This window comes from Psammomys obesus, unplaced genomic scaffold, assembly GCF_907164565.1.
Source record: "Psammomys obesus unplaced genomic scaffold, mPsaObe1.curated_primary_1811, whole genome shotgun sequence".
Taxonomy (NCBI): domain Eukaryota; kingdom Metazoa; phylum Chordata; class Mammalia; order Rodentia; family Muridae; genus Psammomys; species Psammomys obesus.
This window is the reverse complement of record NW_026585698.1, coordinates 14,632,908-14,660,628: the sequence shown is the minus strand read 5'-3', so window position 1 is coordinate 14,660,628 and position 27,721 is coordinate 14,632,908. Positions and strand designations below refer to the sequence as shown.

Here is a 27,721-nt window from a genome sequence, read left to right as displayed (position 1 = left end):
GCTCCCCTTACTAGGATACCCATATGGAAACTGAGCTGAGTAAGTCTAGGTCCTCTCCATGCAGGCAAATGGATGGAACTTGAAAAGATCATCTTGAGTGAGGTAATCCAGAAGCAGAAGGACACATATGGTATATACTCACATGTAAGTGGATATTAGCCATCTAATATAGGATAAACATACTAAAATCTATAGTCCTAAAGAATCTAAACAACAAGGTGGACCCTAGGAAACATGCTTAATCATCATTCAGAAGGAAAGACAGTATAGACATCAGAAGTGGGAGAAGACAGGCAACAGGACAGAAGCCTACCACAGAGGGCTTCTGAAAGAATATACCCAGCAGAATATCAAAGCAGATGCTAAGACTCATAGCCAAACTTTGGGCAGAGTGGGAATCTTATGGAAGAAGGGGAGATAGAAAGATATGGGAGGGACAGAAACTCTACAAGGAGAGCAACAGAGACCAATCTGGGTCCAGTGGGGCCTGCAGAGACCAATGTGCCAACCATGGACACAGAGGCTTTCTATTTTAAAGCTTGGGCCTTTTAGCTAAGGCAGCCGCCCAGCCAGCTCTCTAGCTTAACCGAACTAATCTTGATACCTCATCCCGTCCTGTGGCAAGCTCTATTACCTCTCTGCTCTTGTTCATGTCCATCTGTTCCCTCTCATGTCTACCTCTGAAACTCCAGCCTTTGTTTTCTTTCCCGAGGGCCCTTTTCTCTCCAGGGGGTCCTGCCCTCCACCTCCTGCCCAAATATTGGCTGTCAGATCTTTATTACAACCAATAGACGAGAGAGGAAGTGTGGATATTTACAAAATATAAGACTGGTGATGGGACATAAAAATAACAATATGAATATCAGGCTAGCACTTAGCTCTCTGACAGCTTAGCAATCAACAATCGAATATACAGAGACACACCTTCTCACAATGTACCCCGACAGCATAGTCTCTGCCTGAATGCTCACGTGAGACCTTGCTAGATTACCCAACAGGCCTTTCTTCCTCCACATCCAGACCATCTTTAGAATCACACCTTGAGGTTTTAAAATAACTAATGAAATTGTAAGTTATCATGTATGGGCGATGAAGTAGCAAAACTCACATTTAAAAAGCCCTATTATACTTGTCTTGTGGTCCTTTTGAGCATGGGCTCTGGCCAATGTACTAGCATAAATAAAAGCTGTTCCCTGAAGGAGGCTTAGAATCCCATCTCTGTGATCAGAATCCCACACCACCAATGGTCTTAACCAATCACATAAATTTTGTTCAAATTGTAAGTCCCAGAGAAATACAGGGTCTTGGAAACCTTTTTTGCCATAAAGAATATCATATGTTTTATAAGGAGCCTTTTCTCAGTTCTTTCTCTGTTCTGCTCTGTCATCTCTTTGCCTCTTCCCTACTTGACTCCCTTATTCTTTTCCTAAGCTGCAGCTGAACCTGTCCAGTCTTGAATGTGCTGTCTTTTCCATCAGTGAATGTTCTGCTCATCACTTCTTATTTGTACCCCATTTCTGACTTTTATCACTCCCTCTTACACACTACCAAGAACATTGACTGCTGAAGGGCCAAGGTCCCAAAGCTTGCACACATAGGAGAGGTTTAAGGTCCATGTGTCATCCCTGAAGTCTCGCTTCATTTGCTGAGGATTAATCATTAATTTAGTGTCTACATAAAGATAGGACTCATCCTTGGAAGCAGACTGAACCGCCTGAAGCCATGGCTAGCACTCTAAGTCCTAGCTCTATGGCCCCGACTGAGGAGCCTCCTGTACTGTCACAGCGCATTCAAAATGCTGCTGACATCTCCGTCATTGTCATCTACTTCCTAGTCGTGCTAGCTGTGGGGCTGTGGGTACGTGGAAACCATAAGGGCTTTCGGGTGGGCTTGGGGTACAGTGTCATGGGGGGGGGGAAGAAGTGTGTCACCATAAACTGAGACAAGAGATTATTACTCATGTCATTGTCTTTCTGTGTAAATCACATTTTTTGATATGTGATAGTGCCAATTAGGCTCATTTTTAAGGCAACATAATTATTTGCATAGAAGGAGGACCAAGAACAGCAGGATTACTCTGTTTGGATCTCCAGCACCTAGCAAAGGGGGAAAAAACCGTATTATCTCATTTTATTTATTTCCCTCTACTGTCTGAATTTCTGACTTGGTGGGTTGGCCACTTACAACATTTTGTTCTTTTAGTTATTTTTAATATTGAATTCTGTGCTGCAGATTTTCACCCAACACATCACAGCAAATCTCACATCATTTCCACAACTGTCAGTAGACAGCTGCTTTTTAAAAATGCTCCTAGTCCTTGACCACCACTGAAAATCAGTCCGTGCAACAGTGTCCAGAGAGTGTGTCTCTCTCAGCAAGAGTGCTGAGAACTCACTTCTGCCAGCATTCTGTCCAGTGTGACTAGAGGGCTGTGATGCATCTGCTGCTCTTTCACCCTCTCTCCTCTTCCTTCCTCCTCAGGCAATCGTGAAAAGCAACAGAGGCACTGTTGGGGGCTTCTTCCTGGCTGGTCGAGATGTGACCTGGTGGCCGGTAAGTGGGCCAGAGGTTTCTGGAGATAAACTAATTCATTCATTTTTCATCTACTTATTTTTTCTCTCTCTCTCATCCTCTCTCTCTCTCTCTGCATAAGAAAAATTAACTATTAATGATATGCTGGTAGCTCCTTTCTGAAATCCTCTACTTTATGATTGTGGTTTATAATAAAGAAATTGGAGTGTCACCAACTGAGAGGTTCAGGTTTGCCTTTAGGAGTCCTCAGCTGAGCTTTACTCAGATTCTTTCCACAATAGTATCATCAAGAATTGTCTGCCTTGGCTTCTTACAAGCTCTACACAGTCCTCTTTTTGTCCCAGCCCTGAGCTAACTTTGCCCTTTGTCTGGATTAGTCCCACTCTCCTTTTCTTTTAAGGTCCAAGTAAGTCCCTGAGCATTATAGCTCTGCCAGGTATTCCTGGTTAACTCTTATGTTGTATGTAGTCCCTGAAAGCATGTGGTGCCTCTGTGGTGATGTTTATGACCATCCTCTTCAACCCAGGCTTTTGGGGGGAATTTTCCTCTGTTTTAATGTGTATCTATTTTGGCTAGATTCCCATTGCAAAAGGCTGCATCTTCCTCTCTGCCCCCGGAAAGTGTTAGAGTCAGATTTTGTGTGTAATGGGTCCTTAAAAAATGGCTTTATCAAAACCTGCTGACTGATTCACATAGTATGAAAGGGAATGGGGACTGGGAAACGACCAACTGCTTGCTGCAAGTGCAAAATAGATTTTGGTGTTTGATATGTAGTCAGACATTGTCTTCTCCAAATGCGTAAGTCTTAGCCAACACCAAAGTTGCAATGTGGCTAAATTTTATCCAGTAAGATGAATAGAAAAAGTAAACTGTGGAGGACCGAGAGTATGGAAGTAGATAAATCACTGCAAGGTCCCAAGCACCAATTTTGTTGAAAAAAAAAGTGTTTGGCCTCCTGGCATTTGAGGCTTAAGAGTGGCAGACAACAGCACAGAAAGAAAGGTGACCCAAAAGGATGTCCTAAGCTGGGAGGTTGGAGTCTGAGTTACTTAAGATTGGTTTAAGTCACAAAAAAAATTTTAAGGGACTGGCAGTATATTTGCAGAAACACCAAAGTACCCGCAAGGCAGTGTTCAATAAGCTTTTCTGGGAGGCAAGATTGTAAGCATATTAGGGTTTACAAGGCTGTATAATCTTCAATAACATAATCCTGCCATTTTAGCACAAGAGGTGCCATAGTCAATATTTTAAATCAGTGACCCTGGCTGTGTTTCAATAAAACTGTTTTTGGAAAAGAAATTACATTTATTTTCATTTTGCTCCAAATATTATCATTCTTGGGGTTTTAAAACAATTTAGGCATTCAAAATCCTTAAGTAGCATTTTTGAATCTGGTGTGTAGATGGGGGTTAGATTTTTTTCTGTATCAGGATACAATGCGTCCTCACCAATAGGTAGGTCACTGGAAAAAACTAAGCAGAGAAACTCTACAGTTAATTGATACCATAATTCAATGGACCTGAAAGCTCTACAGAACATTCCACCAAACAGCAGCCCATGGGACTTTCTCCAAAACAGATCACACATACAAAGATAAGCAAGTCTTACCACAACACTTAGGCAATTCAAGAGAAACATAGGGATTCCACAACCTGAAAAAAAATCTAAAAAGAAATGGATGAATTCGAGATCGATACACCCTACAAAACCTAAAACAAGAGGAAGCAAATCAGTTAAGTAGAAATAAGATTGCTGAGGTTAGATGTTAAATTGGTATGAAAAGAAATTCATATCCTATGAGAACAAGCAGTCTGTGGACTAATGAAGTTTTCAGGACTAGTCAAGCAAATATATATATATTTGAGTGGATTTTCTTAGTTTAAAAAAAAGATGTATTGCTTTATTTATTTTTTTAACTTGAGATGAGGTCTCTGAAACTAACCCTAGGCTGGCCTCAGCCTCAGTTCTCCTGCCTCCACAAGTCCAGTGCTGGAATCACAGGCTGGCACTGCCACAGTTGGCAGAGCCACTGGCCGGTTGTTTTGGTTTTTGTGAACTAGAGTTTGAGAGTACAGCAGAGGCTCTTACTTCAGCCTCCAACTGCTAAGTTTCCACACGTGTGCCAGCACACTCCCAGCACGCAAGGTAACTGTTTTACCATGTGTATATCTGGGGCATGGGTATGTGCGTGGATGCGTGTGTGGGGGTGTATGCATGTATGAAGTTTGTGCAAGTGTATGGGTATACCCTCATGTGGGAGCCTACAGTTGACATTTGGTGTTTTCCTGGGTCACTCTCCTCCTCTAAGGTCTTTCCATGAGGCTGGAGCTCACCAATTCTAGCTAGACCCAGCATGATCCAGAAAGCCCCAGTTTCTGTCCTTGAGTTCTGATATTGCAGGTGGCTAACACAACTGTCTGGATTTACTGGGTTCTGAGATGTTCTGGTTCTTAAGTAATGGCCCTTACCTTTGAATCAAAAGCACTTTAATCACTGAGCCTCATTTCCAATCCTCAAGGCATTTCTTAAAGGAAGCTATCAGAAGGTATTTTTCATTGAAATTCAGTGATACACCCTATGTAAACTTCTGGGTTCTTCTGACTCAGATATTTTATATTTTGTGCAATAAAACAAAAGAACTCCTCCAAAATCACACACACACACACACACACACACACACACAATTTCAAAACGTGAGCAACAGCTGGTGGAATCCTGTTCTAAGAAATGAGTAAAACATGACATCATCTCTGTTGTCAATAACTCTACTTTGGATTTTTTAACTTCAGCCACACTCCCTTCTCTTGTGTTTCAGATGGGAGCCTCTCTCTTTGCCAGTACCATTGGCAGTACCCACTTTGTGGGCTTGGCTGGGACAGGAGCAGCTTCAGGAATCGTTGTTGTAGCAACAGAATGGAATGTAAGTGCTGTTAAGGGCTTTTCTATGAAATCCACTTTCATTTTTCCATCAATAAAATGAACTCTCAATTTTCTCTTTCCTTCCTAGACCCTATATTTCTAGAAATCAACTATATGAAATGCAAAAGTAATGGCTCCCCTTTTTGAGCTCATAGTCTGATAGAAGAAAGAAATTAACTCAGTAGTGCAGAAAACACCAGGAGAAAATTGTCCATAGTGCACTGAGGGATCCTTTGGGAACACATCCCTCATAGATAATAGAGAGAACTTGGCACCTGCTACAGAAACTTGATCTTATCTTTTCCCACAATGTTTTCATATAGTGAAGAGGTGAGAGGAAGACACTAGTGTAGAAGAAAGTCAGATCATGGTCAAAGTTTAGGCAGACCATCCCATCCCTGGGTGGACTTAGGAATGACTGAGAATCATCATAAATGCTCCTCCCTTGCTTCATATTTCTTTTAATTTTACATTAGTAGCAGGAGAGCCTCCAGTATTCACTTGGCCTCCAGATATGCCCTTTGGCCAGATTTTGAGTCTGATAGTGCCATAAACCTTGTCTCTGGACTCATGTTCAGATGGGCCTCTTGGGTGTAACTCTCAGGCTGCAGAGAACTCAGCTGTCCTTCTTTAGCTTGTGATATGGTACTTGCCTAATCTCTATGAGGTGTGGTCTCCACCTCTAAAAGACAAGGAAAGTTGTTTAAAGTAGTTGCCTCATTTGGTTTTTGAAGGAAAACCTGTCAAGAACATGCAAGCACCATATGTTAATGAGTGGTTGTGTCTTTGCTAATGTTTTCTCTGGAGAGATATGATCAGCACCAAGAATCTTTAAACAGCATGAAATTTCCTTCTGATTTCTTTATCCATTCAAGAATATCATGCTTACCACCTGCCATCCAAGGGCAACACTTTGTGATAAAAAATTTTATGCTTTTCCAGAGGCCCAAGTATATGTCCCACTCAGCCATGTTGTCTGATCATCTTTCACCTCATGTCTTGGGTCACATCCTATGTCTCAGAAAGTGTTGGCTTCTCAGTCATAAGCACAGAGGAAAGGAAGTGACAGTTGTCTAAAGACCTTAACTGTTTCAGTGGGACAAGATTTAATAAAATGGGTGGGGGTTTTTTTCCAGTTTTTCTACTCAATAGTTTCTGTCTCACAAGCAATGCCTCTTTAACTTTACATTCTGTCCTTGATTTCTTACAGAGTGTGTTTATGGTGCTACTTCTTGGATGGATTTTTGTTCCCATCTACATCAAGGCAGGGGTGAGTATTCACAGACCTACAAATGAGCCTTGCAGAAGAAAACTCCTGTATGCTTTTCTTCACTAACATCTTTGTAGTAATACTCAACCTTCTCATGATCTACTGCTAAAACATGCAGGCAATAAAAATTCCAATCTTTCCCTGAAAGGAGTTGGTGCAGAATGTGGCCACAGATGAGTGAGACCTCTGTAAGGCCCTTTGTAATGACCACTGTGATTGTCTTTACCTGGTACAGAAACCTGAATCTAGGAACATCCATGTGCTTTAAGGGAAGCTCATCAGGAGGAATCAGAAATGACCTGCATTATTCTAAGGGGCATCACCTTTGTAGGAAAGAAAGAAAGAAAGAAAGAAAGAAAGAAAGAAAGAAAGAAAGAAAGAAAGAAAGAAAGAAAGAAAAGTCAGACCCAAGAGTGTTAGAGAAACATAGAAGTTTAACATCATGAGAGATCTTGCATTATTTGGAGGTCAGTTAAAAAAATAGAGAGCATATGCAGGAAGCGTGGTAGAAAATAGAGGTGGGTTTGCACGTGTAGGGATGAGGCTTAATTCTGAAAGACATGTACCCTCTTGCCCTCTGGGAACGGGACAACTTCCAGTAACTCAAAGTTCGTGACTATATTCAATGTTTTAGGAAGCTTTACTTAATCAGCTAAGAGGAGAATGAATTTGATTAAATGGATTCTGGGAGGCAATTTTTTTCTTTAAAATTACATTTATTGGGGTGTGTGCAATGTTTTATATGCATTTATAGGTTGGAGGACAATCTACATGAATTGATTCTTTACCACCATGAGGGTTCCTGACATCAGACTCAGGTCTTTAGACTTGGTGGCAAATGCCGTTACCCACTGAGCCATTTAGTTGGTCCACTGTGTTTCTGAGAAAAACGTCTCCCGAAGTTCAGGCTGGTCTCATACTTGCTTTGTTAACTTTGAACTGGCATGCCTATTTCCACCTGCCTCCCAAGTTCTGGGATCATATGCCCAACTTACACACCCTAAGTCTTGTCTCACTGTCCTATCTAGACCCACATATCCTCAAAAGTGCTGAGTCTCTGAGCTCTCTGAGACACCCAGGAGTTATCTGGGGGTGGTGTGGAAAGGACCACAGACTCTTGAACCAGCAGATGCAAAAGTACAGAGTGGAGGAAGGTCTCTGCTGGTTTATTTTCTCTCTGGAGTGGTCTTCAGGGCAAGCAGTCCCAGTTGCTCAAGCCCTGACACTGGAGGCTCTGGGGCTGGACCCACGGACAAGGCAAGACTGTTGATAGAGTTCTGCAAACTGTGGACAGCAGACCACATGTCCTCAGCTCCTTCTGTAGCTCATACCTCCAGCAGCCACTGCCTTCTGCCAGCACCTCCGCACTCTCTGGCCATGGAGACAGCTCATACACCTGCTGCTTCATCTTGGTCAGCACCTTGCGGCATTTCACCTGTGTTTTCTGCATCTTCTGGATATGCAAGAGGTTCTCTGAGATCTCATCCTCCTGGGCTTGAAGCTTCTGATAGATGAAAGTCACCTCCTCCCGCACCAGCTCCAGTTCCTCCCACAGGAACTTCTTGCTAAAGGAAGAGAGCCTAGACCCACATTCCTAGCCCATTCCCTAGGCCTCCATGGCCTCCCCGTCTGGGAGGCAATTTAACAAAGACATTACAAAATAAATCACAGTTTCATAGGAAGGAAATAAATTGAAAAGAGAGTTTTCCTGAGACAGGGATAATAGGATTAATGGCAAATGAGAGTTGTAGGTTGTGGTGAGAATTTTGGAATTCCGGTTTCTTTAAAAAAACAGAGAGATTATAAGAATGTGCTTTTGTTTTAATTCCATGTGTAGGGATATGGAGCTGCTTTGCAGCAGCTGACTATGATTTCCTCATGCTCTGCTGGGGGTGTGATTTTGCCAAATGCAGATAGTTTCTGTGATGGTGTGACATTTGGCTTTTCAGAGGGCATATAAATGCTAGGGCTCTGAGAGACCAGGGAGTTCTGTTTGTTAGGTGTTGGTCATGATTTGTTAAGTAGTCATTTGCAAAGAAGAAACAACAAGAAAAAGAAATTAAACATCTTGGTGGTGAAGAACAAATTTGCCCCCAAGGAACTCAATGCCCCTATTCATCAGGAAGCAGGAAGATAACATTGACCCCTTTTTATCCTATGACTTTATTCACGGATGTCTTTTCTTTCCTCTCTATCCTTTTTTTCCCTCTCTTCTATCTAGTATTATATTGTGAAACAGGGTGGATAAAGGGAGGAAAAAGGAAGAGCCTACAAAGTAGCAAAGACCAGCTACAGTGAGTGGCACTAGGAACAACTTAGAGATGTAAAACTTAATGGTCTGGAGGTCTGAACATCCATTAGTGGAGCTAGAAATTATAGAGAGTTGATAATGAGTTAACAGGAAAAGCAATGATTCACTTTGGAATCATTGGGTATTTTGTACATTTTGGAGTATGTTTCAGTTAATTTTGTGTATCTATCAAAAGGGTAGAAAGAATACTTTATAAAATAAATAAGTTTATTTAGCTCAGTCATAGAGGTCAAACCAGATGTTGCCTGAAACACTTTGACTGCTGTTGCATTAAAATATGGTGAGGAAATGGAAAATAAAATGATTGCTTGGTGAAGGAGTCAAGCATATACTGTGTACTTGTCTTATAAACACCAGTCCCTAAAGAACTCATTCAATCTGTGAAAGTAGCATAATCCATCTGTCATGGTAGAACTGTTACCTAACAGTCTTCCCACTAAGCGCTACTGTAGATTGCCCAATCCCAGCACATGATATGGGATGACAAATTTGAACCTCATGAAACCTTTGAGAGACAAATCATCCAAGTCATAGAATTCTGTCCCTGGTCTAATAATATAAGACACAACCTATGACAATGGTTCCAAAGTTCAAGGTCATTTTAGAAGCAGCTCAGAAGTCCAAATCTGAAGTATTATCTGATACTCAGGAAAAACTCTCAGTTGTGAGACTGTAGACTTAGAAACAAAAGGCAAATAAAAAATTTATGTTCTGTCAAGATAAAATTGTGATACAAGTATAAAATAAACATTTACATTTCTAGATGGAGAAACAGGCTTTCCTAAAGAGGATGACATTTCACATCGATAAAAAAAATCCTGTCGAAACATTAAATCTTTCTTTTCTAGATAGATTAATAGACTTTTGTGCATTTTATTCATTTCATTGTATATTTCTTTAATTTTTTATTTAAAATTTTCACACAATGTTATTCTTTTCTCTCTGCTAACTACTCCCACATTCTCTCTCTATTACTACACACCTTCATGTGTTTTCTTTCTCTAAAAAGAAAAAAAAGAAAGAAAAACTAAAACAAACCAAAACAACAAAATCCAAACAAACGAAAACCATGGAATCCATTTTGTGTTTTCCAGCTACATCTGAGTATGAAGCCTGCCCTGGAGTATGGTTGGAATACCCAGTGAGAGTCAATTGGAGAAAACTGGTTTTATCATTTTTCTTGATTAGGGGAGAGACTTTGGGCTCTCTTCTCTTTCTCTGTGCTGGGATGATGTCTGGATTGGACTGGTACAGGTCATATACACAGTGTCACAACCTCTGTGAGTCCATATGTCCCTTAGCCATGTTTGAGTGGAAAATGCTGTTTCTTTAGAGTGGTCCACCATTTACAGCTCTTACAATCTTTCTGTGTAGGTCTGCATAGGTCACTGTCTTAGCTGGTATTCTATTGCTGTGAAGAGACAGCATGACCAAGATAATTCTCATAAAAGAAAGCATTTAATCGAAGCCTTGCTTACAGTTTCAGAGGTTTAATCTGTTATCATCATGGCGGGGAACATGAGAGCAGAGAACATGGCAGCAGACAAATGTGGTGCTAGAGAAGTAGGTAAGAATTACATCCTGGAGCTGGAGAGATGGCTCAGAGATTAAGCACTGGCTGCTCTTCGAGAGGTCCTGAGTTAAATTCCCAGAAATCACACGGTGGCTCATAACCATCCATAATGAGATCGGTGCCCCCTCTTCTGGTGTGCAGGCAGAACATTGTGTATGTAATAGATAAATAAAATAAATCTAAAAATAAAATAGCTACATCCTGACCTGTAGGCTGAAAGAGATTCTGGGCTTGGCATGAGCTTTTGAAACTTTAAAGATCACCTGCAGTGGCATTTATTCCAACAAGGCCACACCTTCTAGTCCATTTAATCCATTCAGGAAATGCCACTCCCTGGTGACTAACCACTCAAATATAAGAGCCTATGGGGGGGCCAATTTTTTTTTTTATGAAAACCACCACAGTCTCTGAGCTTTGAGGGAAAGAATGTGATAAAGTCCTCCCATTTAGTATTCAGTGCTCCAAAAGCTCTTATTCTCTGAACATGGATCAATTGTGAATCTCTGTGCCAATTACCATCTACTGCAAAAAGAAGCTTCTGTGATGAGGGCTGAGTGGTACACTAATCTATGGATATAGCATATGTTGTTAGAAGACTTTTGCTTTACTCAATCAGCAGACTAATAGTGGAAGGATTTCCCCTATGGTCCATGACCTATCTTGTTTCAGATTCTTGGCATCATTACAAGTATCATATATGGGTCCCATGCCTTGGAGAAGATTTTAAATCTAATCCAACAGTGGTTAGTTACTCCCACATTTGTGTCATTATTTCATCAATGGGCATATCTTGCAGAAAGGTTGGTATTGTAGCTCACAGGGTTTGTAAGTGGGTGAGATTGGTGATTAATTTTTTTCTCCACTATTTTTTGTTTTATAAGCACAATAATACTACTACTCAGTTTGGGTGACACTTCTAGTTGAGCACTAATTTTATTTCTTTCTATTCAATAACATAAGTATGTGGTAACTTCTAAAATATGATCTTACCATTAGGTTGTGGAAGGTAACTAGTAGCATTGCCAATAGCCTGTAATGTTTGCAGTGGGGTTTGGGACCCCACTAATAACTTAAAAGATACAACCTATTTCTGTTGCTGGGGGTTTTATTTGGTGTCAGAGCTCGCTGGCAGAGTCGAATAGTTTTTTGAGTGAGGAGTAGGATTGAAAGAAAATAAAAAAAAAACACTACACATGAGATCTGTTCAAGAGGGCTTCCAGTAGAAACTAGGAACTGGTTTATTCCACAGTCCCTTTTTATAGTCAGAGCAAAGCACTTTGATACAATGAAGTTCATTGAGAAGTCAAACTTGTTTACCTCGACCACCTGTCTGTGTGTTCCTCTCACAAACAAAAGGAAGTGAACTTGGAAAAAACATCCTACCTACTGTCACAAACAAAAGGAAGTGAACTTGGCAACACATTCTGTCTATTCCTGTCTCCAGGTAAAGGCCAGGGTGAAAATATGTTTTTTGCTGAGAGCTCAATAACAAAGCATCCTGACAAACAAGTGGCTCTCCACTGGTCTCTCTTTTTATATTTTTAAAATTGACTATAACTTAAGAGCTATGGAGCAGAAGATTGTGCCTGTCTTAGGTTGTCTCTCTTGAAAGATATATTCTTACCCATCATTAGTACATGAATTCCATCATTCATGCCCTGTTTTAAGTTGAATGTTCTTCAGAGAGATCTTACCTGTCTTTGACTACAAACCTTCACTAGGGTAGACACTGGAGTTTAGTCTTATGCAGATCAGCTTTAACATTCTAAAAGGCCTTGAATTTAATTATCACTGGTAGGAGACATGCTCCTAATAAGAGTAATAAACCAAGTCCTATCACATTCTATAAAAGTGGCTTAAAATATGAGCCCTTATCAGGCTACCAAGCCTGAGAAACATTCACAGGAACCAAAATTAAAGGCTGTCAGACAATCAGAACCTGTAGTTTATATTGATGGCAAGAAACATTGAAATTTGAATCTTGTGTAAAATTGTTAACATTTCCAAACAACAAAGCATTACACATTCAAAATAGACAGACAAAACACTGTGCTTTTTGTTGAATTCAATTTTTATGACCATAGAGGCTTTGTAGCAGAATTAACCATTAGCTTTCTTAACAGATAAATTAGAAGCTGCCTTTTTTTTTTCTTTTTCTACCTTGAGTGATTTTAGGTGTTGCTTGACATTGTTCCATAATAAGTGATCTCCTGTCAAACATTCTCTTGCTAATTGCTTCCAGTCCCCTGGGCAGAGGGCTTCAGTAGACAAGGACTCTAACAGAGCTTGAGTAAAAGGTTCTGTAGTACCATACTGAGAGCATGCAGTTTTCAATTCTTTTAATTTTTAAAGGGTATAGGAGCATGGACTCTCACCATATTACCCTGTCCATTAGGTTGCTCTATAATTGGAAAACCATAAAACTCAGTTATATCTTCTTCTTTCTACTTAGTTTGTTCTTCCTCTAACTCTGCAACCTCATCAGGATCTAAGTCACCCTCTAAGCCTTCTTCTAACAAGAAATTATTATCATAAGGAAGGATATATAACTCTTCTGGAGAAGCTGATGGTTTAACCTCATTTTGTCCCGAAATCTTTCATCTTTTTTTTTCTCTTTCTCTCTAACCCCAAAAATTTTACTTTCTCAGTCCTGTGCTGCATATACAGACTATTTCTAACTAAATGCCATACAAAAAACACAAGTCTACTGCCTTGTCCCATTTTTAATCTCAAATTTTAGTCACCATACCCTTCTCTCTTTACTTTATGATCCGAGCTCGCCAACACCCCCAGTGTCCTCCACTGCTTCCCTGTATCTCAAGGTCCCTGTTCAGACACCAAGCTGCCAGAGCCCACCCAAACTGCCAGAGCCTGCTGGCAGAGTCAAACAGTTCTTGAATGGGGAGTGAGGACTGAAAGAAAAAGAGAAAAACAACCAAGACACCACACATGGGATCTGTTCAAGAGGGCTTCCAGTAGAAACTAGGCACCAGTTTATTCCATAGTCCCTTTTTATAGTCAGAGCAAAGCTCTTCAATACAATGAAGTTCATCAAAAAGTCGAACTTGTTTGCCTTGACCACCTGTCTGTATGATCCTCACACAAACAAAAGAAAGTGAATTTGGCAAAACATCCTGTCTATTCCTGTCTCCAGGTGAAGGCCAGGGTGAAAACATGGTTTTTGCTAAGAGCTCTATAACAAAGCATCCCGACAAACAAGCAGCTCTCCACAATTTGGTAGGATATGATGTCTAGTTAGGACTTTGGTAGACAAGAAAAACAGTTCTAAGAGGAAAGTTTATAAGTTTAAAGCTTCTCTAATGTGAGTTGGGTGAGGTACTGATCTAAGGGTATAGCAATATGTCATTAGGAGTCATTTTATTGCTATATCCTTTAGCAGAATAATAGTATTGGGGTTTCCCCTAGGCCTGTTTCCTATCTAGTCAGATTATTGACCCCTTTAGCACTATAGTGCTATGGACTCCAATTCATGGAGTGAGCCTTAAATTTGACCACAATGTGGTTGGTTACTCCCATAACCTTTGTGTCACTATTATACCAGTATATATTGCAAGTGGGTCACTGTTGTAAATAATAGGATTTGTAGCTAGGTAATTTTGGTGATTATCTTTCTTCTCCAGCAACATGCAGAGTACCTGCCATACCATGGTTATTAGTCAGTAGGGGTGAGCTTCTGGTTAAGCACCAACTTGACTTTTCTATGTTCAATGACATAAATAAATGTTGTCTTCAGAAATAAGGCATACAACCGGGTTTTAGAAAATAACCAATGGCCTTGGCAATAGCTTATGGTATTAGGGGGCTTATATGGGACCCCCTTGTCAATGACTCAACAAGATATAATTCATTCCTGGCACTGGAGGTTTTGCTTGGTGGCATATCTAGTTGGGGCATTGTCCTCCTTATTATTTGGTACTCTATTTAGATTACATTCATATATGTACATATTTTGTGAAATTTCTACAGTACTAGGTTTACACATATTGTTCATGGCCTTTAGTGTTAGTTTTTCCTCCCCATGTTCCATCCTTTCCCTTCTTTACCATTTCCCTCCCTAGTTAATCCTATTCTAGTTTCCCCCTTTTCTCTTCATAACAATACATTCTATTTCCCCTTCCTTAAAAAATACTCCCTCCCCAAATTCTTTACCAGGTACGTAACCCCTGTAATTATTTGGATTGTAGCACGTGTTTCAAAAGCTTGAAAAGCTACCATCATTATTTTAAAAAAAAATCGTGTTTTGGGGTCTGAATTACCTCAATCGGAATGATTTTTTTTCTAGCTGCATTCATTTATCTGCAAATTTCATTTTTCTTAAAAGCTCAATAATTTTCCATTGTGTAAATATAACACATTGTCGTTATCCATTCATCATTTGATGGATATCTAAGGTGTTTCCAATTTCTGGCTATTATGAACAGAGCATCAGTAAACTTGATAAGCAAGAATCTCTGAGTAAGGTTGTAGAATCTTTGGAGTATATGCTCAAGAGTGATATAGCCGGACCTTGAGATAGACCTATTCCAAGCTTCCTTGGGAACCATCACACCAATTTCCATAGTGTCTGTATAAGTTCGAACTCTCACCAGCCATGAATATGTGTCCCCCTTACCCCACATTCTCACCAGCATGAGCTGTCACTTGTTTTGTTGTCGTCGGGTTTAAACAGTCACAGATCAGTGCAGTGGGTGGTATATGTGAAGGTCAAGCAAGAAAGGGAAGGGGATGAAAACATGCAGAGAACCACAACCAATCATTGGGTGGAGCACAAGGGGTCTCGTGGAAGGATAGAAGCACCCAGAGAAGATAGAAGCTCTACAAGAAGACCAATGCAGCCAACTAACCAGGGCCCAGGTGGGGAGAGCTATGGAGACTGAAGCACCAACCAAGAACCATGCATGGACTGGACCTAGGCCCCTTACACAGATATAGCCAGTGGGCAGCTCATTCTTCATATAGGTTCCCTAGTAAGGTGAATGGGGGATGACTCTGACATGGACTCTGTTGCCTGCTTTACAATCACTTTCCCCTGGTGGGGCTACCTTACCTGGCCACAGGAGAAGAAGATGGGCTTTATATGCTGGGGTGGGTGAGTGCAGGGGGCTCACTTTTTCCAAGGAGTAGGGGAGGGAGAGTAGGGGAAACAGAGAGGGAGGGTGGGACCAGGAAAAGAGGAGGGAGAGGGCTATGATTGGGGTGTAAAATGAATAAATAAATGTTTTAATATAAAAGAAAAGAAAGAGGAGGGAAAGGGCTCCATGAAGGGCAGCAGAGGTAGAACTAGAGGTACCCTGGGTCCAGCAATAGATGTCAGTGAATCCCAAGAAGATGGAGATGGTCTGGACAGAGGAGATTAGTTGGAAGGATTAGGAATATCCTGGAGAGACTAGAGTGGAAGAGAGAAAGGAAGCCTATCTGGGTCTGGGTCTCTTGCCAAGTGTGGTGGCTATGGATTTCATGGAACAAAACAGGGGAGTCACAAAGAAATTGAGATGGTCTGGGAGGATGGTAGAGGAGAGCAGGGCAACCGAGAACTACAAGAGCAGCAGGTTCATTCTGTGTGGGCGGAGGATCCCAAGGTATGGAGATGAGGAGGGCAGCAGTGGCTGCTCTGGGAGTACCCTAGAGAGACCAGAATGGCAGAGAAAAGGGAGAGCAGATGTAGGCTGCCTGAGTCTGAATAAGTGTGGTGGCTGCAGAAGAGAGGGTTGGAAGACAGTAGGTCTGTGGTTGGTGGTGAGCCACAAAGGAATGCAAACATTAGCATTCTGGGCTTGGTGGTGCATTCTACAGCTTTTCTGGGCTTGGTTTTTATGTATCTCTTAGGACTTAGGGTCTAAGTGCCTACAGCTTAGGCACATAGTGTCAATTCCTTTTTTTTTTTTTTTCTGTTTTAGGATGCTGGCTAGAGTTTAGCTCCCACAGTTCCAATACACACTGTTCTAGTGCTGACGCTGTGGCACCTTCAACCTGGTGGCAAGCCTGTGTCTATACTCTCAGCCTCTCATTTGAAATTATGGTGTCAATTTTCATGATTCCCTTGTCCTTTGCTTCTTTATGCTTCATAATTAGGGTCAGGTGGATGTTATTTAGGTACACTGCTTGCTCTCTTGAGATTAAAGACATGAGCTATGCTTGGCTCCACTTGAGCACTCTCAGACTGTCAAGCACTGTACAGCGCTGTGCGGATCAGAAGCGGAAAATGGCCTTTGGCATCTGTCCTCTAGTGAGCATCCAATGTCCATCCCCTGAAAGCACTCTGTCCTCATAGGCTTCTGAGCCTGACAAGAGAGCTGGCTTCAAGGATTTCTGCAGTAATATTGTATCTTCCTTTCATTCTCATGGACAGCACATGACTTGGTTTTATCTGTGCAAATCTCGACATCAAGCAATGGTAAGACCACCATGTAGATCTTTTCCTCATTCTTTCTGTGCTGGGCTTGCAAATCTTGCTTATTTTTAGGTTCTGTTTTTCTTTTAATGTTGGATTATATCTTTATCCCATGCTATTAATGTGATACAAGATGATATATTCAATTTCATACTTCAGTAATAAACACTATGGGCATTTCCTCAAGAAGACATTTTGTGCAATTCTTTTCTTTTAAAAAAGATAATCAGTGCTGGAGAGCGAACTCGGTGGCTAAGAGCACTGGCTGTTCTTCCAGAGGACCTGGATTCAATTCCCAGCAACAACATGACAACCCACAACTGTGCATAACTCCAGTTCCAAAGGATCTAACACCCTCACACAGACATACATGCAGTTAAAACACCAATACACATATTAAAATAAACGCATCTTTAAAAAGGTAATCGTGTGAATATTTACAGAGATAAATATTTGCAATCCATTCAATCAACAATTTGTTTACCCATAATTGTGGTTCATTGCTTACAAGAAGTATTGCTTTTAAATGCACAGCAGCACTAGTGAAAATAACACAAATTGTTCATTCTGTAGCTATACAGCATTTGGTGTTGTAGGTACTTAATATCTACATGCATTTAAACCCACACTGCAGGTGACCATGGTGGTATATACCTAAAACACCAGGTTTCATAAAATGGAGGCAGAAAAATTGTGAGTTCAAGACCACTCTGGGATACATTGTGATATGAGAGAGATCAAGATAGCACGCGTGCGCGCACACACACACGCGCGCGCACACACACACACACACACACACACACACGAGTCACAGATAATAAAAGAGATTTAAAACTATTTTCCAAAGGTCACAATATCTAGTAAATGTCAGGAATCAATCCTAAATTGATCTACCTCAAGGCCCCATGATCATTCCTGCCTTCCCCACCTTCCCCACTTGGCTATTCCCAAGATGCCCTGCATAGTAATTAACTGCTCATGGGTGTTTAGCAGATGCAGGCTTGAAGGTGAATCCCTGTTGCTGTCTCTCTCTGCAGGTGATGACCATGCCAGAATATCTCAGGAAGCGGTTTGGTGGGAAGAGACTCCAGATCTATTTCTCCATCCTCTCCCTCTTCCTCATGTTGGCCATCAAAATCTCTGTGAGTTCAGAACCTCCTGACATATTAGCTATCAACTACTGCTTGATAAGATTAGAGGGATAAGGTCCTCAGCAGCCTGGATCTTTAGCTTTCTTGAGATTTTTCTACACAGCATCAGTGAGATACAGGAGAACTCAGAGATTATGTATCCATAAAGTTATAAACCATCAAATCCTACAAGCCTTTGGGGTGCAAATCTGCTCTCTCGTTAAGGATATAAAAATTGGATGTGTATATTTATAATATACATAATTATAATACATTATATATTCAATGTTAACTATATTTAATACACTAGAGGTTTAAACAATATAATTAAATATTATGTAAGCATAATAGTATATTTTATATATTATATAATATAATATTTCATATTATATTATATTATATTATATTATATTATATTATATTATATTATATTATATTATATTATATTATATTATATTATATTATATTATATTATATTATATTGTAAGTATATATTAAAACTTCTCTTTAAGCAACAACTATTCAGAAATAGAAAGGACCCATCTCATGGCCTCCTCTTTCACATGTACAATGTGAACTAAAACTTACAAAACACATTAAAAGCAATGACAATCTTACTAAGTACCAAGTCTGTTTGATCAGTAGAAATGACTTTGGTTTGGAACTAAATAAATGTTCTATGAAGGGGAGCATGGCTGACTAACAAGAAGACCAAGAGGCAATGTGTGGTTCATCATTCTTTGGAGACAAGTGAGGACTGAGTGGCAGTTGTGGAAAACTGACAGGAATCAGAGTGGTCACAAAGTTTGCAGATCTATCAAAATGCCTGTGCCAGGGGAAGATTGAGAATTCTGGAATCTTTCGGGGCCAACTGAATATTTATAAAGTATTGAAAACTGTTTCTGTGTGCCTTGTGAATAAGGAATGAGTGCATCCACAGGCATTTTTTTTTCACATTCTCTTGAGCCATTCTGCAGCCATTTTGATCTTTATTTTTTCAACAGTCACCCTTTCATTCTTTCTCAGAGTTAGTCCAGGTTAATATTTTTATTATCAGTTTGACTACTAACCACATGAACCAGAAGGGAAGCACTTTATATTATTACACTGAGTTTCTTTAATTGCCTTTTATTTTGTTTAAAACTACCTCTTTATTTTTTTCCTTTTTTATTTTTGTTTTTATTATTAATTACATTTTATTAACTCTGTATCCCAGTTGTATCCCGCTCCCTCATTCCCTCCCAACCCCATCTTCCCTCATCTGCTTCCTGCCCCTTTCCAAGTCCACTGATAGGGGAGGACCTCCTCCCCGTTCATCTGACCTTGTTTTATCAGGTATCTTCAGGACTGGCTGCAAAGTCCTCCTCTGTGGCCTAGCAGGGCTGCTCCTCCCTTGGGGGTGGGGAGGTCAAAGAGCCTGCCATTGAGTTCATGTCAGAAATAGTCCCTGTTCCCCTTACTAAGATAACCCACCTGGTTACTGAGCTACCACGGGCTACATCTGAGCAGATATTTCTATGAAAACATAAAGATCAAAATGGCTGCAGAATGGCTCAAGAGAATGTGAAAAAAAAATGCCTGTGGATTCACTCGTTCCTTATTCACAAGGCACACAGAAACAGTTTTCAATACTAGGTTCTAGGTTATATCCATACATGGTCCTTGGTTGGAGAAACAGTCTCATATAAGACTCCTGTGCCCTGATATATTTTGTCCTTGTGGAGCTCCTATCCTTTCCACATCATACTAACTCCCCTTCTTTCATATGATCCCCTGCATTCTGCCTAAGGTTTGGTTATGAGTCTTAGTATCTGCTTTGATACACTGCTAGGTAGTCTTTCAGAGGCCCTCTGTGGTAGGCTCCTGTCCTGTTACTTGTTTTCTCCTACATCCAATGCCCATCCCATTTGTCTTTCTAAGTGAGGTTTGATCATCTTACCCTGGGTCCTCTTTCTTGTTTATCTTCTTTAGGTGTATAGATTTCATTATGTTTATCATATCTAATAGGTCTGTATTAGTGAGTATATGCCATGTTTGTCTTTCTCCTTCTGGGATACCTCACTCACAATGATCTTTTCTAGATCCCACCATTTGCCTGCAAATTTCATGATTTCCTCGTTTTTAATTGCTAAGTAGTATTCCATTGTGTAAAAATACCACAATTTTTGTATCCATTCCTCCGTTAATGGACATCTGGGTTGTTTCCAGGTTCTGGCTATTACAAACAAAGCTGTTACAAACATAGTTGAGCTAATGTCCTTGTTGTGTTCTTGAGCAACTTTTGGATATATACCTAAACGTGGTATAGCTGGGTCTTGAGGAAGCACTATTCCTAATTGTCTGAGAAAGCACCAGATTGATTTCCAAAGTGGTTGTACCAGTTTACATTCCCACCAGCAATGGAGGAGGGTTCCCCTTTCTCCACATCCTCTCCAGCATGTGTTGTCATTTGAGTTTTTTTTTTTTTATTTTAGCCGTTTTGATGGGTGTCAGGTGAAATCTCAGGGTCGTTTGGATTTGCATCTCTCTGATGGCTAAGGATGTTAAGCATCTCTTTAAGTGTTTCTTACCATTCTATATTCCTCTACAGAGAATTCTCTGTTTAGCTCCGTACCCCATTTTTTAATTGGATTCCTTGATTTATTGCTTTTTAACTTCTTTAGTTCTTTATATATTCTGGATATCAGCCCTCTGTCAGATATAGGGTTGGTGAAGATCCTTTCCCAATCTGTAGGTAGTCATTTTGTTCTGACAACAGTGTCCTTTGTTTTACAGAAGATTTTCAGTTTCATGAGGTCCCATTTATTGATTGTTGCTCGTAGAGCCTGTGCTGTTGGTGTTCTGTTCAGGAAGTTGTCTCCTGTGCCAATGAGTTCTAGGCTCTTCCCCACTTTCTCTTCTAACCGATTTAGAGTATCTGGTTTTATGTTGAAGTCTTTGATCCACTTGGCATTTAGTTCTGTGCAGGGATAAATATGGATCTATTTTCACTTTTCTGCATGTAGACATCCAGTTGGACCAGCACCATTTGTTGAAGATGCTGTCTTTTTTCCATTGAATGGTTTTGGCTTCTTTGTCAAAAATCAAGTGTTCATAGGTGTGTGAGTTTATTTCTGGGTCTTCTATTTGGTTCCATTGATCCTCCATTCTGTTTCTATGCCAGTACCATGCAGTTTTTATTACTATTGCTCTGTAGTACAGCTTGAGGTCGGGGATGGAGATACCTCCAGATGATCTGTTGTTGTACAGGATCGTAAAACTACCTCTTTAAAATAGATATCATGATAATTAAATGTTGAAAAAAAACATTTTTAATTGAAAAAGTTAAAAGATGTTTTAAAAAATTACATGCCTTGGAAACTACTAATAGAGGAAAAATTAAAGTTTCAGCATCAAGGGTAGAAAATATGAAAAAAGTCATTTATTTGTTAGTATGTATTTGTGTCTAAAGATATAATTGTACCATATTTACAGACCAGATAGGTGTCTCAAGGTTCATGAGAGAAAGGTTTACCTTCACTGTTGCTTTTCTACTGAGCTAAGTCATTATTACAACTAAGACATGAGTTTTTCAATCTGAATGTTTCCATGTACCTACTGATGGTCCGTTCTGAATGTAATTTTAGGTCAGCCTTGGGGGGGTAGTGTAATAGATTCTCAAACATAGACACAGTACCTCTAAGCCTTCTGTCTGGAAAAACTTATGCTTGTGCTCCTGGTTCAGTGGTTTCACAACCAGAGGCTGAGCTCAGAGCACAGAAGGCTTTGCCTTGGTGTATGCTTTTAGCTCTTTTATCTCCCATATGTGACAATGTACATTCTCATTGGGTACCCTTATGGCTGTAGGTCTATGACCCTGAGTCTACAAGAATTTACACTTATATGATTTACCCAAATTATGTTCTCTCTTTTTCTAGAAGAGCCATTACCACACTCTCCATTTGATGCTCAGATCCTTCCTTCCAGGGTCAAAAAACCATCATCTTGCTTTAGGGTTTTATATTACATAACATCATGTGGCCATCTTTCTTTTGACAGTGGCCTTCATAAGGTTGGAGACGAACTATATAACCAGAGGAGTTAGGCATGGTATAATGCCTTTCCAGTTTGGTTTTGGTTTTGGTTTTGTGTGTGTGTGTGTGTGTGTGTGACTGCATACACAATTTGGTCTTTTTCTCTTGCTGCTCTCATTATCCTTTCTTTGCTCTTATACATTTAGTCTTTTGACTATTATATGACATGGGAAGTTTCTTTTCTACTCCCATCTATTTGGTGTTCTGTACGAGTTTTGGACCTTAATACATATCACTTTCTTTATATTTAAAAAATCTAAGATTTTTAGATTTTTAGAACTCTTTAGATTTCTTTAGATTTGAAAAATGTTCTTCTGTAATTTGTAGAAAATATCTTCTGTGTCTTTGACCTGGGTCTCTTCTCCTTTTTATTTACTTATTATTCATGAGCATGGTCTTTTATAGAGTTATAGAGTTCACATATTTTCTGTTCTTGTTCAGAAAAATGGAACCATAAAATACAATGAATGGGGTAACCAAAGTCCAGAAAGACAAATGTCACATGTCCTTTCTCTTAATTTTTGATTTGTATCCTTAACTTAGACTGCTTGTGGAGACACCTAGGATATGAAGGTAGAGAAAAAGGGTGATTTAGCTCAGCAGAAAAGCAACAGCGAAGGTAAGCCTTCTGTCATGAACACTGAGATACCTATCTATTCTGCAAACTTGGTATGATTATATCTTTAAAAATTATAAACCTTCATATATTCAGAACCATTTAATAGCTGGCAGGCAATTATTGCCTTTTTTTTAATTTAACATCATCTTTAACTGAGTGTCCAATTTCTCTACCTTGTCTTCAAGACCTGATGTTCTCTCTTTAACTTGATCCTCTGAACTTCTTGATTATCCTAGAAACAGGTCTCCATATAACTTTCTTTTATATATATCCTTAGCCTTGCTTTTTTATGGTTCCATTTTCCTGGAAATACCATAATCTCAATTTTATATACAATTGAATAAGTGCCCACAACTGCATCCCATGCCACTTCTGAATTTGGGGCTGAGACAGGTTGAACTCAGGCTCCTTACTTGTTCTCAAGCCTTGAGGATAGCTCAATATTGGACAACAGGCTCCCTCTGCAGGAGGCACATGGTCACACTCCTTTTAGTCATGGGAAGTGACAGAGAATTCTTCTCCACACTGACACATCCTACCACAGGAGTCACTGTGAAAGCTGAGACTTGTCCTGTGGGCAATAGCATCTTCTTTTCTCCAAGGCTGCCTGACATCCCTTTTGGATTTGGCTTTTGCTCATCCTTCCCCTCCTGGGGAAAAGTAAGCTCTGTGTGGCTTGTTTCTCAATGAATCAGCTTGTTTCTCTGTTTTTCACTGTCCTACCATTCACTCCCTCTGTGACTTTTCCCTCTTTTCTGTCTGGCCTTGGGAATAACCTGTTCTTTTTCATCCTAACTCTTCCTTTTGAACTGATCATATAGAGGAGGTGTGTCATCTACATCCTTAGCCAGGAGTCATACTAACACCTTTAATGACAGTCAGTTTGTGAAGAGGGTTCTGCCTTCCCCAACTTCATACATGTGTGTTTGTTCCTTCTTTTCATAACTGAGAAGTCCGGCAAACCACGCCATCATGTGTTTGACCACTTTTATAATACACAAAAAAATGTTTTTATAATTGCCTCAACCATATCATAAGAAAAACTAAGCCCCAACTCAAGATTTCTTATAAATTTTCTCTTTTACATGTACAAGACTAATGTGCATATCAAATGTAGTGCTGATTATTTTATTACAATTTATTCTACTTTCTCAGTGAAAACCCTATTGTCAAGATGAGTTGTGTGATTTAACTTGAGAATTTTACATAGGCTATTTTGACTTTGTTCAGAACTGAAGATGGAACACCCTCATACAAATTAGAAGAAATTTTGACTAGCTTTATCTTCACATTTAAAATTGATTCTTTGCTTCCCAGCTAATATATGTTGGCAATGTGAACAGTCTAATTCCCACATTCCACATAAAGGTCACCATCTCTCCTTTCCAGATCTTTCTATCATTATTAGGGCCGACGTCAATTCATTCCCATGTCTTGCATTTTTAACTCATAGTATTATCTTTTTTGTTGGTTTGACATTAAATTATTCCTGTCTAATGTAGTAGTTCATGAAGGTTCTAAGAGTAGTCTGGGATTTGGAGGAACATCATACAGGCTCAAAACTATAGCTGACAACTGCCTGTCTGGGTGACATAAGCCAAATATTCTGAGCTTCAGTTTCCTTGGCTTCAAGCTGATCATAAGAACAACACCTGCTTCATGGATAGTTTAGGAACAGTGTAGTTGTGAATGCTTTCAAGAAGTCTACGATGAAATATATCACTGAAATTAAAATATTTCCATAGCAGAGAAACAAATTCCTGCTAGTAGTTGTTCTGAAGCAGACCCAACCCTATATGTGAAAAAAAATCTTACAATTACAAACTTTTCATTTCCAATGTTAATAATATATTATTTGAAGACCTCTGCTCAAGAGACTGTATAAGTAATTGCTGAGCCTCAAAACACAAGAAAAAGTTTGGGGGGTCTTCTACTTAATTTCATGTTTTGATTGAGTACGAACTCTCAGCATGCAGAAGAGAGAGTAAAACTTGCTGGATGGCTTGCAGGGATATTGTTGTTGGAACATATAAGTGGTCTCTCAACATAATAACGCAAAGCTATCAGGAAAGCACAAGTAGATTTTGGAATACAAAAAGGAGATGTCTGAAATAATTTTCTTTCTTATCCTGACTGTTGCTTTTTCTAGTCAAACATATTTTCCGGAGCCATATTCATTCAATTGGCCTTAGGATTAGATATTTACCTGGCAATCTTCATCCTCTTGGCTATCACTGCAGTTTACACAGTTACCGGTGAGTCTGCAGCTTGGCATATTCATTTGTAATGTGTTCTGTTTATCAAATCCCCACTCCACCCCTTGATTAGTGACCTCAGGATTAGCCTTGTGATTGCCAAATCAAGATACCATTCTGTTGCCCCCATGGGAGTAAAGCACAGGGCCAGATCAGCAACGAGAACAAACACAACAGAGTGATTGTAACTGGATTCAAGAAAAGATGGATTGGGGAAGTTACGGTTTCACTCAAGCTCTGTGTTTGGTACCCAAATCACCACTTTCAATTATGCTGAGGGAATATGTAGAAGGCTTGACCAAAGGGGCGGCTCCAACCCAAGACTGGGAAATACAATGTGACGCTAAACTGACATAAAACGTTGACTCACTGAACTGAGCCATGAGTGTTCACAACTGAAATGGGAGAACTGCAGGGAGGGGTTGATTGTGAAAGGTGGGTGGCAACGATCCAAGCAGGCTCCCATGAACCTTTGATGTTGATCTAGTATCTCTTGCATACTAAATTAAACTCATTTGCATCTATTTTAAATCAGCTGGTATAGTTCATACCCAGTGAATTGGGGAAAAAATAGTGGAACAATTAAGATAATCTGAAGTAACTATTGTGCATTGAACACAATTTCAGATTCACGAGTGATAGGGGTCTGACCTCTGATTCCTTACATCATTCTTCTTTCCTTATCATACTCCCTAGAAGGAAACACCTTTGGGTGGAAAATCCAGTGAGTCTAGAATTTAAAGAGGATTTGTCTTGTACACAACATTAGTACAACACACAAGTCAGTAATTATCTCTGGACTCATGCTAATAAAACAGTGATGTGTCCCAAATAAATAAGGTTTGTTTGAGACAGGACATACTAACCTCCAAAGGGGTAATTGAGCAGATTATTCTGATAAACTTTTAGGGCATAAAATCTTCACTATCCTCTTATTTTATATTCAAAACTTACCAAGATGGAACGACACCATAATTCACAGAACTTTGCATCTCAGTAAGACAGGAGAAAGAGGAAATGAATTAAATGCATCAATGAACACTGAGGAGAAACTGGTGTCAAGAGAAGCTGTGGCTCACATGGGAGCTATGTTATATTGACTCGTTTCTATGTTTGGAATAGAGAAGAGCCCAGAGCTGAAGACAGAGGAATCAGTGTTCATGGATAAAACATCCTGGCCTATTCTTTTCTCTCCACAGGGGGCCTGGCCTCAGTGATCTACACAGATTCTATCCAGACTTTTATCATGTTGGTTGGCTCTTTCATTCTCATGGGGTTTGGTAAGTGATGACAGTGTGCCTTGCTTTGGGCTGGGAAGCTATGAGAGATGTTTCTGACTGTTCTGTAATGTTGCCTCCCAATTTTACGGGGTCATAATTCCATACGGTATAGTTCCCTTAATGGGAATATTAAGAGTCAGCTGGATGGGTTCTTCAGCTCCAGTGGATAGAAAATATGGGTGGAAAAAGAACATATCTTCAGTTCTGGCAGTGCCAGACCTGTTCATCTCTTGGTAGGAACTATTGCATGAGCTTTGCCTGAGCAGATGTGAACAAGTATCTCTTCACCCAGATAGGACACTAAGTAGAACCCCCCACCAATGTTTCCATCCAAGTATAACTTAATGAACCATTGAGTTTAACTAGGTTACTTAGAGGAGCATAGGCCAGGGGTAAGTTACCTGTTAGGACCAAATTAAATAATAATGATGCACACAGCAGATTTTATATGAAAGAGGTTTATTAGATGGAGATGAAGAGAGAGGGAGAAGGAGAGAGAAGACATGATAGGAGGAATAGGGGGAGGTGGCCCAACAGAGAAAGGGGAGAGGGCAAGAGCTAAGAGGCAAGAGAGCCAAGAGAGGTGGGTTGATCTTTTTAAAGAGCAACGTAACCACACCTGCCAGGGCTACTTGACCGGCGACACACGATGACAGCATAGGTTACTAGGCAACCCAGAAGCAGATACCTAAATACTAATATTCTTCCCTTTTTCTATAATTAAAAAAAAATGAGGAACTGGGCTGCTTCTCATGTAAGACGAGTTAAAGTGTATAAATTTAGGTACATTGGACGCACCTTTTGGTTGCCATGCAAAGGATTAAGAGAGAGAGAAAACAGCAACAAAATGGCCAGATTACATGGTCAAGGGGAGGAGGGGAAGCCCCTGCCCTGGAAAGTTCAGGGTAGAGGGTTGCCCGTAGAGAGTTGCCAGCTACACAAGGCAGCAGGTCGGAACTGAGGGATGCAGGGAGAACCTGGAGCTGCTTGTCCTGGGCCTGAAGCACACCATTCCAGCCTTTTGTTAGTATTAAGTGAATAATAGGTGTAGATTCTCTTCTGGCTACTTCCTGCTGACTGGGGGTGCTGTAGAGAGGTTAAAAGGCCGAAATGCTGGCCAAGTCCAGGAAGAAGAGGCTGTTCTGATGCTGTCCAGGGTCTGTAAGAAAACCTATGGCTATGAGGGAAAGTTCAGGTCTAGCTTGATGGAAGTCTGTGAAATCAGACTGGAGCACTTGTGGTAGCTGCTTTGGAACTGTTGTGGATATAGGAACCATCTGGGTCTGGCAGAATGCTGAAACATATATATATATATATATATATATATATATATATATATATATATAT

General features: G+C 40.1%; 1 protein-coding gene across 1 annotated transcript in view; it reads left to right on the top strand.

The window, feature by feature from the left end:
* Positions 1-1,722: 1,722 nt before the first annotated feature.
* LOC129670453 (solute carrier family 5 member 4-like) overlaps positions 1,723-27,721 on the top strand; it is a 63,415-nt gene continuing 37,416 nt past the window's right edge. The window contains exons 1-7 of the mRNA XM_055598973.1: positions 1,723-1,857; positions 2,482-2,553; positions 5,348-5,452; positions 6,662-6,721; positions 18,055-18,159; positions 24,989-25,094; positions 26,294-26,374. Of these exons, the coding sequence (XP_055454948.1) occupies positions 1,723-1,857; positions 2,482-2,553; positions 5,348-5,452; positions 6,662-6,721; positions 18,055-18,159; positions 24,989-25,094; positions 26,294-26,374 (664 nt within the window). The remainder of the gene's footprint in view (positions 1,858-2,481; positions 2,554-5,347; positions 5,453-6,661; positions 6,722-18,054; positions 18,160-24,988; positions 25,095-26,293; positions 26,375-27,721) is intronic.